The sequence below is a fragment of the Chionomys nivalis genome, chromosome 11, assembly GCF_950005125.1.
Source record: "Chionomys nivalis chromosome 11, mChiNiv1.1, whole genome shotgun sequence".
NCBI classification, from domain to species: Eukaryota; Metazoa; Chordata; class Mammalia; order Rodentia; family Cricetidae; genus Chionomys; species Chionomys nivalis.
Window position 1 is genome coordinate 18941937 of NC_080096.1, and position 14947 is coordinate 18956883.

General features: G+C 52.1%; 1 protein-coding gene across 1 annotated transcript; it reads left to right on the top strand.

The window, feature by feature from the left end:
* The first annotated feature begins 3917 nt into the window (after positions 1-3917).
* On the top strand, positions 3918-5087 carry Sfn (stratifin). Its single transcript, XM_057784764.1, has one exon. It carries the CDS (start codon positions 3983-3985, stop codon positions 4727-4729), a length of 747 nt encoding a protein of 248 aa, XP_057640747.1. The 5' UTR covers positions 3918-3982; the 3' UTR covers positions 4730-5087.
* Positions 5088-14947: the final 9860 nt, after the last annotated feature.

Genomic DNA, 14947 nt, shown 5'->3' on the forward strand with positions numbered 1-14947 from the left:
CCACATGGACATTGTACCCTGGGGTGGTACACGTCTGTAACCCAGCGGGAGGATCGGTTCAAAGCATCCTCAACTACACAGTAAGCGCAAGGCTAGCCTGGGCTGCAGACCCACAGAAGTGAACTGACAACCAGTTGCCCAGGTCTTCCAGTTCCACTGTGTTTACTGTGGTTCATGTGCACACACACAAATACAAGATAAGTAAAGATAAATTAGAAGAAAAAACCGGGCTGGAGGGGTGGCTCAGTATTTAGAAACACTGACTGCTCTTCCATTGGACCCAGGTTCAATTCCTAGCACCCATGTGGCAGCTCACAACTGTCTGTACCTCCAGTTCCAGGAGATCTGACACCCTCACACAACTATAACATGCAGGCAAAACACCAATGTACATAAAGTACATTGTACATTTAAAAAAAAAAAAAGCCTAGGTGGACAGGATTGCTGTTGCTGTTTATCAGGGCTTGTCTATGTATTCCCCCCCCCCCACCCGGTAACCAAAGAGAAAGGTGATCTCAGCTCTCTTACAAATGAGAAGAGACTCAGGGAAAGTCACTGAGCCAACAACTGTGTGACCCCAGCAGGAGAGGGTGGGGTTTTGGAGAAGCCCTAAACTTGGAGATGCCATACCCAGGAGGGGGCTGCCAGCCTCCTGTTACCAGTGGGGGAGGCCTAAGCCCAGGGGCAGGAAGGGACCTGTTCAAGGCCTCTTCTGACCCAGCTGGAATGCAGTTCTACACGCTGACCTCATTCGGTTCTGTCTCTACAAATTCCACACTGTCTCCTACCCTAGACTGGCTTAGAGGGGGGCTTGCTCCAACAGCAGTAGTGTAGAAGGAGAGGAGGCAAACAGGAACCGCCTGAGAGCATCCTCCGCCAACCTTTCCCAAAGGCAGTAGACAGCTCTCGGCTATGGAGCTGAACTCTTACGACCAATCACAAAGCCCTCTCTCTGGTCAACTTTTGAATTTGAACATTCCAAGGCCAAAAATTACCTCGGAAATTACTAGAAAAGGTTTTGCCAGTTGTGGGAGATCCTTTCTAGACTCCGAGAAGAATCCCTTTTCCTGCAAAGGACGGCAGTGACCACCAGGATGAGGGAGCACCGGGTCTGTAGCCCGATCTGTCCTGCTGACTCAGGCAGCCGCTGCAGAGGTCCACGCTCTGCCGGGACCTGCTGCCTCCTGCCTGCCTGGGCTCCTGGACTTGGGAAGTAGAAGCCTGGAGGCAAAGGGAGGTGACTGACACAGGAACTGAGTCAGATCTCCAGGCCAGAGCCAGCAGGAGTGTCAAGCAGCCCGACTTCTGTGGAGCAGGGAGAGGCTTGCCAGGGCCTGGAACCTGACTGTAGCCACCCACCAGGTCCCCGGCTTAAGAAGCATGAGAGAGCACTCCCTTCGTGGGCTTTGAATTTTGTCAGGCCCCGCGGTCCAAGCTCCTAGTGTCCTGGGATCTCTACGTTGCCCCCAGGACTTGGGGAAACCCAGGCTAGATGACTAGTGCCAAGGAAAGCCCTTGAGGGCTGAGCGGAATGTTCCAGATGGAAAGGGAGGAGTTGGTGCAGATTGTACCATTTGTCAGTCTGGAGAGAAGTCTGGGCAGAGGACCCCTTCTTTGCCGTGGACACCTGGCAGGGCCACATGGTATGGGCAGTTCATGATCTCCTCATCCATAGAACCCAGCTACAAAAGAAAAAAAAAAAACCAGGGATGGGGGCTGGTGATGTGGTTTAGCTGGTAGAGTCTGGGGACTCGTGGGGACAACCCCAGCACTACCGCATACACCAAGCATGGCAGCACTCCATATGTGGACCAGACCAGCCTCGAACTTGCTGTTTATCAGGGCTTGCCTATGTATTTGACTGTTTTTTCCTCCGGTAACCAAAGAGAAAGGTGATCTCAGCTCTCTTACAAATGAGAACAGACTCAGGGAAAGAGAGCCTCCCCCTCTGCTTCTGCCTCGTGAGTGCTGGGATTACGGAGGTATTGCTAGTCTATACAACTCCATACAAGCTAGGCGGGAACTCTACCAACCAAGTTGCATTCCCCATCTCTCTTTTTTTTTTCTGGGGGCTGGGGGTGGGGCGCGCAGCCTGTCTCTTTGGAGCCAAGGGTGGGGGGAGCAGCCTGTCTCTTTGGAGCCAAGCTGGCCACCAACTGGAACTCCTCTGTCATTCTGAGTCCACCTGAGTGCTGAGACGCTGGGCGTGCCCTGCTGGGTCATTCCCCAACTTGATATTTCAGAGTGGTTTCCTTCCTTCCTTTCCTGTGGCTGTGCTCCGAGCCCTCAGATCTCAGGAGGGAAACCCCACGGAATTAGCCGGGATCTGGAGAGCCCCTACTCTTGTGACATAAGCACATCAGCCTGTGTCTTCTACACCTCCCTCCCTGAGGCAAGGTGCATGGTCAGGCACGAGGAGGGGGGAGCAGGGGGAGCGGGGGGTGGGGGGCGGAAAAATGGAGAAGACAGACAAGACAATGTAATAGTTAGTAGTCCTGGTTCAAGAATTTGGTTGGCTGGGTCTCAGGAAGAAGGTTCCTTAGAAGGGACTCTGGAGTCACATCTAAACTGGGGGGGGAGTAGCGGGGGCAGATAAGCAGGAACTCTACCCCCAGTGCCCATACTCTTAGAAGCTAGAAGACAGGACCCAACCAAACAGGGACAGAAGTGGTCTCCATCTCTGAGGACGCTTCTCTCTGGCTGGAGACGGGGCCTCGATCAAGGAGAAGGGACTAGAACCTCTGGGAGCTGAGGGGGGCGGATCTCCCTGAGCTGGAATGGCTGCTCCATAAAACAAAATGGTACGCGTCATTCCTGGCTCCTTCTCCTCAGCCCTGTCTTCCTGCCCAGCTGCTAGCGTCCCCCCTGGGGGACCAAACTGGACTGAGCACCCCGTGACCTGCTTCCCAGCCTCTGACAAGGCAATCTGAGTCAGAGTGGGGCAGTCAAAGAGCTGTGCCCCATGCCCCCGCCCTCTGTGAGCCCTGCTGATACCTGACAGCAGGCAGCCTGCAAGGATGGGTGACCTGATGTGGAGAACTAGCGAGTAAGGGCTCAGACAAGTGTCAACAGGCCACCAACTTGAAAGGGAAAATTGTGCTGTCATGGGGAAGGTGTCCAACAAACCTGTGGGGTGACTAATTACAAAGACTAGACCGGAGCTTCAGAGGCCACTCGCTAAACACTTCATTAAGTGGCACCCTGAAATGCCACCTGCGCATTCTGGGTGTTCAGAGGGGACCTTGAAGGAGAACTGGTACCAAGGGATGGAACTGTCTTCGGGCCGACTCAAGCAGAAGTCTGGCTCTCAATTCCAGATAATGGCTCCTGGGCCAGAGGCCTTAATGTGGGAAAAGTCAGAAGAAACAGCTTGTGACCTTAAGCGGTTTCTCCCCTGAGAGTTGATGCTTCCGCCTCTGCAGTCCCACAGAGCCTTCAAGGGGATTATATCAGACCATGGGTGCTTAAGTCTTGGGAAACCGTATAGCACTGCCTACACGTGAATTCTCACTTGACCCGTCCCAGCCCTCTGCACGAGTTCACTAGGCTCTGCCGAGGCTAACGTAGCCCAGTGGCTGAAGTCATCCCTACCCCTGGAAGGACACCCTAGAACACCCTACCACGAAAGACAATCTCCTTTGGTAATCCAGAACGCTCCTGCAATGCAGCTCTGAACAGCAGGGGGCAGTCTGGAGCCTGAAAGGTGCCTGTTCAGGTGGGAGCCACAGCCAGGTTTCTCCCGCTGACTGTCCCGATGACTCAACCCTCACATCCCAGCCCTTTTACCTTTAAGGAAGAGCCGGAAAGGGTGTGGAGAGAAGAGGAGGAGGCAGGGTCCAAGGCCCAGGCCCGCCCAGGCCCCTCCCCACCCTTCTCCAGGCCTTGTCACTCCAGCCAAAAGGCAGACCGAGAGCAAGAGCAGCACAGAATCCAGCATTGGTCTCACGGCAGCCAGTTCGCCCGCCTGTCTGTCCTCGGAGTCATGGAGAGAGCCAGTCTGATCCAGAAGGCCAAGTTGGCTGAGCAGGCCGAACGCTATGAGGACATGGCAGCCTTCATGAAGGGTGCCGTGGAGAAGGGTGAGGAACTCTCCTGCGAGGAGCGGAATCTGCTCTCCGTGGCCTATAAGAATGTGGTGGGCGGCCAGAGAGCGGCCTGGAGAGTCCTGTCCAGCATCGAGCAGAAAAGCAACGAGGAGGGGTCGGAGGAGAAGGGCCCCGAGGTGAAAGAGTACCGGGAGAAGGTAGAGACGGAGCTCCGCGGGGTGTGCGACACCGTGCTGGGCCTGCTGGACTCCCACCTCATCAAAGAGGCCGGAGAGGCAGAAAGCCGCGTCTTCTACCTGAAGATGAAGGGCGACTACTACCGCTATCTGGCCGAGGTGGCCACTGGCGATGACAAGAAGCGCATCATTGATTCTGCCCGCTCAGCCTACCAAGAGGCCATGGACATCAGCAAGAAGGAGATGCCGCCCACCAACCCCATACGCCTGGGCCTGGCCCTGAACTTTTCTGTCTTCCACTACGAGATAGCCAACAGCCCCGAGGAGGCCATCTCACTGGCCAAGACCACCTTCGACGAGGCCATGGCCGACCTGCACACCCTCAATGAGGATTCCTACAAGGACAGCACCCTCATCATGCAACTGCTGCGCGACAACCTGACGCTGTGGACAGCCGACAACGCTGGGGAAGAGGGTGGAGAAGCTCCGGAGGAGCCCCAGAGCTGAAGCCGTCTGCTCCCTCCCTGCCCTGCCTTGCTTTCCAGTCCCCAGTCAGCAGAGAGGACTAATACATACAGAGTGGGACCCGGCCCTTTCCCACCCCCTGAATGTTCTGCCACACCCTGAAAGCCTCCTTGCAAGGGGTGTAGCCAGGCTGTGGCCACCAGGGGCTGGGGATCCCACTCTTCATGCAGCTATCTGGTGGGTGTTCCTAGCCCTGCCCACCCCCTGCTCTCTGCACCCCGACTTCCTTACACCACTCCTGAACCCGCCCCTGCCTCCCCTCCACTCCTCCGTGCCTCCATCTCGTACCTGTTGCTTCTAGATCCTAGGAATCGAGGAGGCTCCCACCCCTGTGGCTGGGACCTGGACTGAGGCAAGGGCTATCTATGTGTGTGCGTGCGACTGTGTGTGTGAGAGAATGAGAAGGAACACATGTTTGCTGGGTGTGACCATGTTTCCTCTCAATAAAGTTGCCCTGTGACACTCCTGTCTTCTTCAGTTTATTGACCATGGACTGGGAGTGGAACGGAAGTAAGTTAGAGAACCTGACCCTAGCACACTGAGTTAGGGCCTAAAGTTCCCTCGGGTCTGCCTGGGTGACCTGGAAGGGAGAAGTGCCTTTGGGTCGGGTGACTTCAGGTGAGAGGCCATCGCGAAGCCCCACAGCGCTCCGGTTCAGACCAGGTCAGCAGAAAGGCGGGTCAGGAGAGGAGAGGTGAGCAGTTGCTGTGGCGAGAAAGCCGCAAAGCTCCGATGTGGCGGGAGCCACGAAGCCACTGAAGTCTGAGTACAGTGGCCTCAGAGACGCGCTTCACGAGGGGCACCCAGCACCTCAGATCTGAAAGCGGGAACCGAGCACATCAAGGGCTCAGGTCGCAGCCGAAGTGTGCACGATCGGAGGCAGGGGCATAGTGCCTCCACTAAAAACCCAGCTAATAAGGGAAAGCTCTCCAAGGCCCAGTGATTCAAGGTGGGGCCCAAAGGAAACCCGCTGGCGAGGAGCCGGCGCGAGCTGGGTGGGAAGGGCCGCAGGGAGTCCGGCTGGACCAGTCCACGGCCCTTGCAGGCAGCGACTTGCACCAGCGCTCCGAAGCCTTCAGCTTACGGCCCAATCACAGGACGGGGTTTCCACAGAGTCCGTCCCCGGAACCTGATTGGCCAATGGGAGAGCGAACGGCGAGTATGTCCCGCCTCCCGCCCCGCTGGCCCCGCTACACCTCGCGGAAAGACGAAGCTGAGTCCCCGCGGTCCGTGGAGCACAGCGGGGCGGGGCCTTCCCGGTTTCACTCCGACAAGTTGTCACCCGCCCGACTCGGGAGCTCGTCCCCCACCCCCGGGAGCAACGGGACAGGGCGGGGTCGTGCGCAACATTTAGTTTCCTCCCTTTGAGTCATCGGCTCACCTGGCGGTGTCTGCTGGAAAAAGTCCAGGACGCTCCTCGCCGAGCATCATTGGCTGGTGAGCATCATTGGCAGACCAGCCGCTGGTCGCCAGCAGGCTTAAGTTATGACCTGATTCGCTTTGCAGCCTGGAGAAACCATGACTTCGCCCTGCGCCTCAGTTTCCCTTTTGTGTCGCTAAAGGTTCCCCAGTTATGCAAAGTGAAAAGCGGGGACCCTGCTTGGGTGTAAGGCTTAAGCTGCCGCACTTGAGGCTCTTAAAGTTTGGGTCCTCTTTTGAAAACGGTTAGGAGTGGGAATTTAAGAAGTTCCTTTCTAGGCAGAGCACGGTGGGCTGTGCCTTTAACCCGAGCACTCTGAGGCAGGGTGGAATTTTCTGAGTTCCAGGTCAGCCTGGTCAATATAGCAAGCTCCAGGTTATCCAAGGCTACATAGCAAGAACCTATCTATAAAAACAAAACTACATAAATAAAAATTTCAAAGTCCAATTCTAGCCAGGCGGTAGTGGCGCCCGCCTTTAATCCTAGCACTTGGGAGGTAGAGACAGGTGCATCTCTGAGTTCGAGGCCAGCCTGATCTACAGAGTGAGTTCCAGGATAGCCAAGACTATGGAAACCCTGTCTCGAAACAAAACAAAACAAAACAAAAACTTCAAGTCTAGGCAGGGCATGGTAGCACAAGCATTTGGGAGGCAAGAGCAGGCAGATCTCTGTGAGTTTGAGGCTAACCTGGGCTACATAGGGAGTTCCAGGCCAGCAGGGCTATATAGTGAGATCCTGTCTCCAAATAAAATAAAATAAAATAAAAAGGATGTGCACTAGAGCAGCGGATGGTACATGCTTACTAAACATTAATCCTTCCAGGAGCTGGGGTGTGGCTCAGGCCCCAGTGCTGGAAGGGGAGATGACCCTGGGAAATGTTAGCAATGAAGTCTTCTGGCCAGTGTCACTCCTTCTGGGATTTATTCAGAATTTCTGACCCAAAACACAATGAGCATTTGGTCCAATCATTACTAAAGTTGCTCTTGGTGCTCTTTGGGCCTCCTAAGAAAGCTGGCTTGGGGCTGGAGAGGTGGCTCCATGGTTAAGAGCCCTGACTATTCTTTCAGAGAACCCAGGTTCAACTTCTAGCACCCATGTGGCGGCTTACAACTGTCTGTGACTCCAGTTCCAGGAGACCTGAAACTTCCCATGGCAAAACACTAATGCACATAAAATTAGAAAGGAAAGCCGGGCGGTGGTGGCGCACGCCTTTAATCCCAGCACTCGGGAGGCAGAGGCAGGCGGATCTCTGTGAGTTCGAGACCAGCCTGGTCTACAAGAACTAGTTCCAGGACAGGCTCCAAAACCACAGAGAAACCCTGACTCGAAAAAAAAACCAAAAAAAAAAAAAATTAGAAAGGAAAGAAGGAAAGAAGGGAGGGAGGGAGGGAGAGAGAGAGAGAGAAAGAAAGAAAGGAAAGCTGGCTTGGCAGCAAGAAGGACTCTTTCTGGGAAAGTTAAGTGAGCTCAGCCCAGACTTACTGGGTTCTCCAGAGTCCAGGTTTGGCTACACTACATCTATGGTATTCTTGTTAGAGGCTCCTGGTACAGCCCCTAGCTCTTGAGGGAAGCTGCAGGATGACTTTGGAGTCTTCGGAGCTTTCTGGGTCCTCTGCTTTCTCATTTCCTGGTGATGTATGGGGTTTCAAGGTTCCCAAGCCACAAAGAGTCTGGGCGAGGACAGGGATCTCCCTTCATCTCTGGAGGTGACCCGGTTTCTTTCCACCAGACAGGTCTGGTGACTTTCTCTTAATGGGATAGGTCCTGGGAAAGGGACTCCCGTCTCTCGGCCTCTGCCTTCCGTGTGTCGACTCCAGACCATGCATGGCTGCCCTACACTGGAAATGAGCTGACAAGAGCTGCCCTTAGGTAGCCTGCTAGGTCAAGGATGTTCACCTGAGGTGCCCTGCTCTGACCGTGCTGTTCAGTAGCTCCAGATGTAGCTGTTTTAGGCTGTAACCTCCCTCCAAGGTGGTTTCAGTACTCTCTGTCTATGGCATGTTAAAAAAAATTATGGGGTGAAGAGATGGTTCGGCAGTTAAGAGCAGTAGCTGAGTTTGGTTTCCAGCACCCACTTGGCGTCTAACAACTGTCTGCAACGCTGACTCCAGGGGTCTGATGCATTTCTGACTGCTGTGGACACAGGCACGAGTGTACTACACAGGCAACTATGCAGATAAAATGCCCATATAAGTAAAAATAAATTTTTAAAAAAATATTTATTTTATTTATTTATTATGTATACAATATTCAGTCTCTGTGTATGCCTGCAGGCCGGAAGAGGGCACCAGACCTCTCTACAGATGGTTGTGAGCCACCATGTGGTTGCCAGGAGTTGAACTCAGGACCATTGGAAGAGCAGGCAATACTCTTAACCACTGAGCCATCTCTCCAGCCCCCGTAAAAATAAATTTTTAAAAAGTTTTTAAAATGATGGCCATCTTTACCTTAGTCTAGGTGTGATATTCAAAAAGTTTCGGTCCCACTGGGTGTGGCAGCCTACACCTTTAATCCTGGGTTAAGAGCCCTGACTATTCTTTTTTTTTTTTGGTTTTGTGAGACAGGGTTTCTCTGTGGTTTTGGAGCCTGTCCTGGAACTAGCTCTTGTAGACCAGGCTGGTCTCGAACTCACAGAGATCCTCCTGCCTCTGCCTCCCAAGTGCTGGGATTAAAGGCGTGCGCCACCACTGCCCGGCTAGCCCTGACTATTCTTTCAGAGGACCCAGGTTCAACTTCCAGCTTACAACTGTCTGTGACTCCAGTTCCAGGAGACCTGAAACTTCCCATGGCAAAACACTAATGTACATAAAATTAGAAAGGAAAGAAGGAAGGAAGGGAGAGAGAGAGAGAGAAAGAAAGAAAGAAAGCTGGCTTGGCAGCAAGAAGGACTCTTTCTGGGAAAGTTAAGTGAGCTCAGCCCAGACTTACTGGGTTCTCCAGAGTCCAGGTTTGGCTACACTACATCTATGGTATTCTTGTTAGGGGCTCCTGGTACAGCCTCTAGCTCTTGAGGGAAGCTGCAGGATGACTTTGGAGTCTTCGGAGCTTTCTGGGTCCTCTGCTTTCTCATTTCCTGGTGATGTATGGGGTTTCAAGGTTCCCTGCACCAGCAAGAAAATCAAAGTGGCTCTGTAGACCCAAACGACACCAACAATACCTCAGAACCAACCAGGCATCTTAGGGAGCCAAGACCTTGTCAGGCACTTGTGACTTCTTCCAGGAAAGCAAAGTACTCTTCCCCAGGAACACACACGTGTGCACACACATACACTCATACGCACACTCAAACATACATACATATACACAGTACATATATACACATATACACACAAACACACATATCCACATGCATGCAGATACATATACGCTTACACACATTCATATACATTCATATACACTCACACAGACATATCCACACATGCGCATGCACCCATAAGTACGTGCACACATTCAAAGACACAAGAGTGTTTGACATCAAATCTCCCAGGCCTTCCCAGGAAGCCTGAATTTCAGATGTTAGCATCAAGATGGCTCTTCTGACCAACCCCCCTCCACCCACCCCACCCATCCTCTTCCTCCCGGCACCCTGCTCTGGAGTAGGATGCAGTAATAGCCTCTGTTGTCCTGAGCAACAGAGATGCAGGATGCGGTCATAGCCTCTGTTGTCCTGAGCAACCTGGGCCAGGCATGCTCATGTCTTTATCCTCAGGGTATTGCATGGAATCATATCTCTTTTACCCATGAAGCAACTGGGGTTCAGAACAGCTGCATAACTCAAGAGCCAAGGTTAGACCACTGCTTGTGCTGGGCATGGGACAGGAGCTGACTCTCAGGCCCATGGTCTTGGAACCACAACAGGTTCTTTTCAGGCTGTTCAGAAGCTGCCTTCAGGCAGGACCCAGGTGGCAAGGGTTTCCTGTTTCCACACACTGTAGCTAAAATAGCCACACATATGTCTGTTTTGTGTGTTGGGGTTTCGTGAGTTAAAAATACGTTCAAGAAATATGCATTATGTTGTACTATCTGGCTCCTGCTTTGGACTTTCTTAAAAACCAAAAAAAAAAAGAGGAAAAAGAAAAAGGCTTATTCTAGTCACCATCCGTCTCCTCCACCCCAGGCTCCAACAGAAAGGAATCTTCTTCCGAGGACTCTGAGCTCACTCGCCAAGTTCAGGTCTCCTTAACCTGTTTCCTCTCTCTGTTCCTGCTCTTCACCTGGTTCTGGGGCCCACACCATCCCCCACCTCTCCTCTGTGTAGGGTGGGGAGGGCAGGTTTCTGCAAGGTAGGTCTCCCTCTCAGGAGCCCCCCTCGCTCCACCTCCCTCCTGAGTCAGGAGCCAGGAATGTGTGTGGGGGAAGCAGACAGGAATGCCACCCTGAGGCTGTCAGGGCCTGATTCATCTCTCCTTCCAGCCTGTCTTCTCCTTACAGGGCTGGGAAACCTAAGTCTGTCTGGAGATAAGGGAGCAACTCTGGGCTCTCAGCGGCCTGGAGTTAGATCCCCGAGTAGGGCGGGCCCTCAGCACAGCACACTCCAGGACCAGTTGCTGAAAGAGGGGAGAGAAGCTGACCTAAAAATCTCTCTATCTGACCGGAGAGACTTTCAGATCAACACGATGACTTCTAGGGTAACTTCTGAATGGGGGGTGGGGGTATTGCGTTTCAGTCTCTGCTGCCTCTGTGACCCACAAAGCAGTGTGGACCTGAAAGACTGAAACATTGAAAGATGGGGAGACGGCTCTATCAGGAGGCCCCGAATTCACATCCCAGCAGCCACATAAAGAGCTCGTGCAGGATTTCCGTCATCCTGAGGCTGCAGGCGAGAAAATAGGGCCAGCCAGTCTGCAGAATCAGCAAGCTCCAGGATGGTGAAAGGCACTGTTCTGAGGGCTGGCAAGATGGTTCAATAAGTAAAGGCACCTGAACAGGGCAGTGGTGGCGCACGTCTTTAGTCCAGCACTCGGGAGGCAGAGGCAGGCGGATCTCTGAGTTCGAGGCCAGCCTGGTCTACCAGAGCAAGTTCCAGGACAGGTTCCAAAGCTACAGAGAAACCCTGTCTTGAAAAAACAAAAAACAACAACAGGCCGGGCGGTGGTGGCGCACGCCTTTAATCCCAGCACTCGGGAGGCAGAGACAGGCGGATCTCTGTGAGTTCGAGACCAGCCTGGTCTACAAGAGCTAGTTCCAGGACAGGCTCCAAAACCACAGAGAAACCCTGTCTCGAAAAACCAAAAAAAAAAAAAAAAAACAACAAAAGAAAAGTAAAGGCACCTGCTGCCAAGCCTGAGAACACAAATTCGATCCCTGTGACTCAAAGAACTGACTTCTGTGAGTTGTCCGCTAACCTCCACCTTTGCCGCTACTCACCCCCCCCCAAGCAAATGAATAAATGAAAAAAAATGTTTGTAAAGTTAGAACGGTCAGCGATAGCTCCGGGTTAAGAGTTTTCTGCTCTCGCAGAGGACCTAGGTTCAATTCCCAGCACCCACTAAGATGGCTCACAATGACCTGTAACTTGCGTTCCAAGGAATCTGACGCTCTCTTCTGGCTTCTCTGGCACATTCAACACTTGTGTATCTATATTACAAGGCACACACACATAATAAATAAATCTTTTTTCTTCTTCTTAAGACAGGATCTCACTGTGTAGCCCTGGCAGATCTAGAACTTGCTCTGTAGACTAGGCTGTCCTCGAACACAGAAATCGCCGGCCTCTGTCTCCCAAACACTGAGATTAAAGGCATGTGTCACCAATGTCCTTCCTACTTTCTATTTAAATTTTTTAAGAATAACATTTATTAATTTGTATGTATGTATGTGTGAACGCTATGTGGAGGTCAGAGGACAACTTGTCTAAATCAGTCAACTTAGAGGAATCAGTTCTCTCCTTCCACCATGTGGGTTCTGGGGTCCAATCAGGGCCTGAGGCCTGGCAGCACCTTCACCTGCTAAGGACCTCACTGGTCCTTCATTTCTTTTTTCACTTCCAACTTTTTTCTTTCTTTCTTTGATTGGTTTTGTTTTTTCTTTGTGGCTTTGGAGCCTGTCCTGGAACTAGCTCTGTAGACCAGGCTGGCCTCAAACTCACAGAGGCCTGTCTCTGCCTCCCGAGTGCTGGGATTAACCAATATGTGCTCTTAACTGCTGAGCCATCTCTACAGCCTTCAATTATTTTGAGGCCAGTAGCCCAGGATATCCTTAAACTTGAATGTAGCTGAGGTTGACCTTGCTAAAATCACAGGCCTCACACCCACTAACCCTCATTCTTTTTTGTTTGTTTTGCTTTTTCAAGACAGGGTTTCTCTGCGTAACAGCTCTGGTTGTCCTAGAACTTGCTTTGTAGACCAGGCTGGTCTCGAACTCACAGAGAGCTGCCTGCCTCTGCCTCTCAAATTCTGGGATTGAAGGTGTGCGCCACCCCCCCTCAGTGTAACCCCTCGTTAGCCTGGATGTCTGGAGTTGTAGGCAGCTTCCCAGCTGGAAGGAACACAAAGACTGAAAAAGATACAGCACCCCAGCTCTGGCAGGAGTGATGCCTTACTCTGGGGTTCTTCTATGCAGGGCGGGAAATTGTGGTGGGCACCCCTGGTGTAAAAGAGGAGAAAAAGAGGTCCAAACTGGGTCCTTGGTGCTGGGGTGGGCTGAAGTCACCCCTTGTCCCCTTGGGAAAGGGTGGAAACCCTGGCCAGTCCACCATCCCTTTCTCCTTTGCATGGCCCCCGTGGGTAAGGCTGGGTGAGCACCAAGCCAGGAGTCCTTCTGAGACCTCCCCGTGCCACGCTACCTTCCAGCCCCTGAGGGTCTCCAATTCGAAGCTGAGGAACACTAACCGTGCTCAGCAGCGGTGGCCAGGGAAGGCAAGGCTACCTGTGACCTGTCAAGTGGCATTTCTGGAAAGCACTGTGGTAGCATGACTCTAGAACCTGAGGTAGGAACGTCAGCCGCTTAAAACAACAACAACAACAAAAAAACTAATGTGTGTGTGTGTACGTATGTGGGGGCACATTTCTGTCATGGCGTGCATGGGAGAGTGAGGGACAACTGAGTTTTAGATGTGCACTCCATCACACCTGGCTTAAAATCTTTTAAAAAATACATTAATTTTGTATGTGTATGCGCATGTGTGTTTAGGTCAGATGAAAATTTGCCTGAGTCAGCCACAAGAATCAATTTTCTCCTTCTACCTGTAGATCGTGGGGCTTGAACTCAGGTCATCAGGTATCTTTCACCTACTGAGCCCATCTCACTGGCTTCTCCCCCTCCCGGTTTGTTTTCTTCTACTTTTTAAAAATCTGTATTTTGGCGGGCAGTGGTGGCACATGCCTTTAATCCCAGTACTTGGGAAGCAGAGACAGGCGGATCTATGTGAGTTTGAGACCAGCCTGGTTCATACAGCGAGTTCCAAGACAGGCAGGACTCTTACACAAAGAAACTGTCTCAAAAAAACTAGCCACTCGCTTTTGCTAGTTTGTATGTGTATCGGAGTCAGATTTCATGTAGTCCAGGCTAGTCTTGAACTTGCTAAGTACCAAGAGCTGACCATCATCTGATCCTCCCACATCTGGGACTACAGATGTGCACCATGCAGCGTGGATGACAACTACTTCAATTCATTGAAGAAGAAAAAAAACATGCTTGCTGTCACACCAAAGCCTCAAAATAAGTTATAGCTGGCTACCCACCCCCTCTGGGAGGGCGATAAAGCCGCAATGATGCTTTCAGCCCCTGCATGTGGTTTGTCCTGGTGTCTTAGGGTCTGTGATGGGCAAGCATCAAAACCCATGACACGGCTTCTGGTACTCCCACCCAGACAAGGCATCTGCCCGGCAGCCTGGGCGTCAGGATTCCTGGGCTCCAGGCCCCACGAATGACTCATAACTAACCCCAGACTGTGCCTCCTGGTCTCAGTTTCCCCCGGATTGCTCTGTTGGTACCACCTACTGTGCGGGGTATTAATAGGGGTGAGGCGCTTTGAACTCCTCAGATGAAAGAGGCTGGGGAAACAGCACCCGGTTATTAGCCCTCCACATCCTGGCGTGGGAGCTGAGGCTGGCCGCCCCTCTTCTGTTCTTGGCTATGGCTGCCCACACTGGGAAGCAAAGATGAACCACCTGTCTCCCTGCCACTTCTCAATCACTCTGCTAAACTGCATTCTCCTGTTGCCTGAAACCCACCGTCAATTCAATCGGTACCCATAAACCATGTACAGATGTCTCAACTTTCCCTCTTGCTGACTACAGACCCCACGGGTGATGGCTGTAACTTTTTATATACACCAAAGAGGGGGCACTCCAGAGTCAGCAAAGTAAGCTATGACAGAGCCAGGCCAGTGACATTTCTACCTTGTCTCTCTCTGGGTTACTGTAAGAGGCATGTGAGGGCCCTATGTGTGCATGCTCTTTGCAAAATGTCAAGCCCTGCATACACGTAGCTGTAATGGGTCAGTCAACAGATAAAACCTGACACAAGCGTCCCTTGGCCAGCAGGCGCTCACTGGTGTTAAGGGCAAAACTAAGTCTATAGTGCCACCTACTGGCTGAAAATGCAAACTGCAGGCCCCATCTGCACAGGTGTCTCCAGACAACTGTCCAAGTAAACATTAAATAATTTTCTTTAAACTTAGTTTGGACAAATCTCCTTCTTTAGAGACAGGGCTTCATATATCCCAAACTGCCTGAAACTCACTACATAGCTAAGGCTTCAACTCCTGATTCTACTGACTCCACATCTCGAGTGTTGGGATTAGAGGCACATACAACCACATGAAATTAAAATAACTT

Excerpts from the sequence above, each read along its gene's own strand:
- Sfn (XM_057784764.1), top strand. The coding sequence starts at position 3,983 with ATGGAGAGAGCCAGTCTGATCCAGAAGGCCAAGTTGGCTGAGCAGGCC.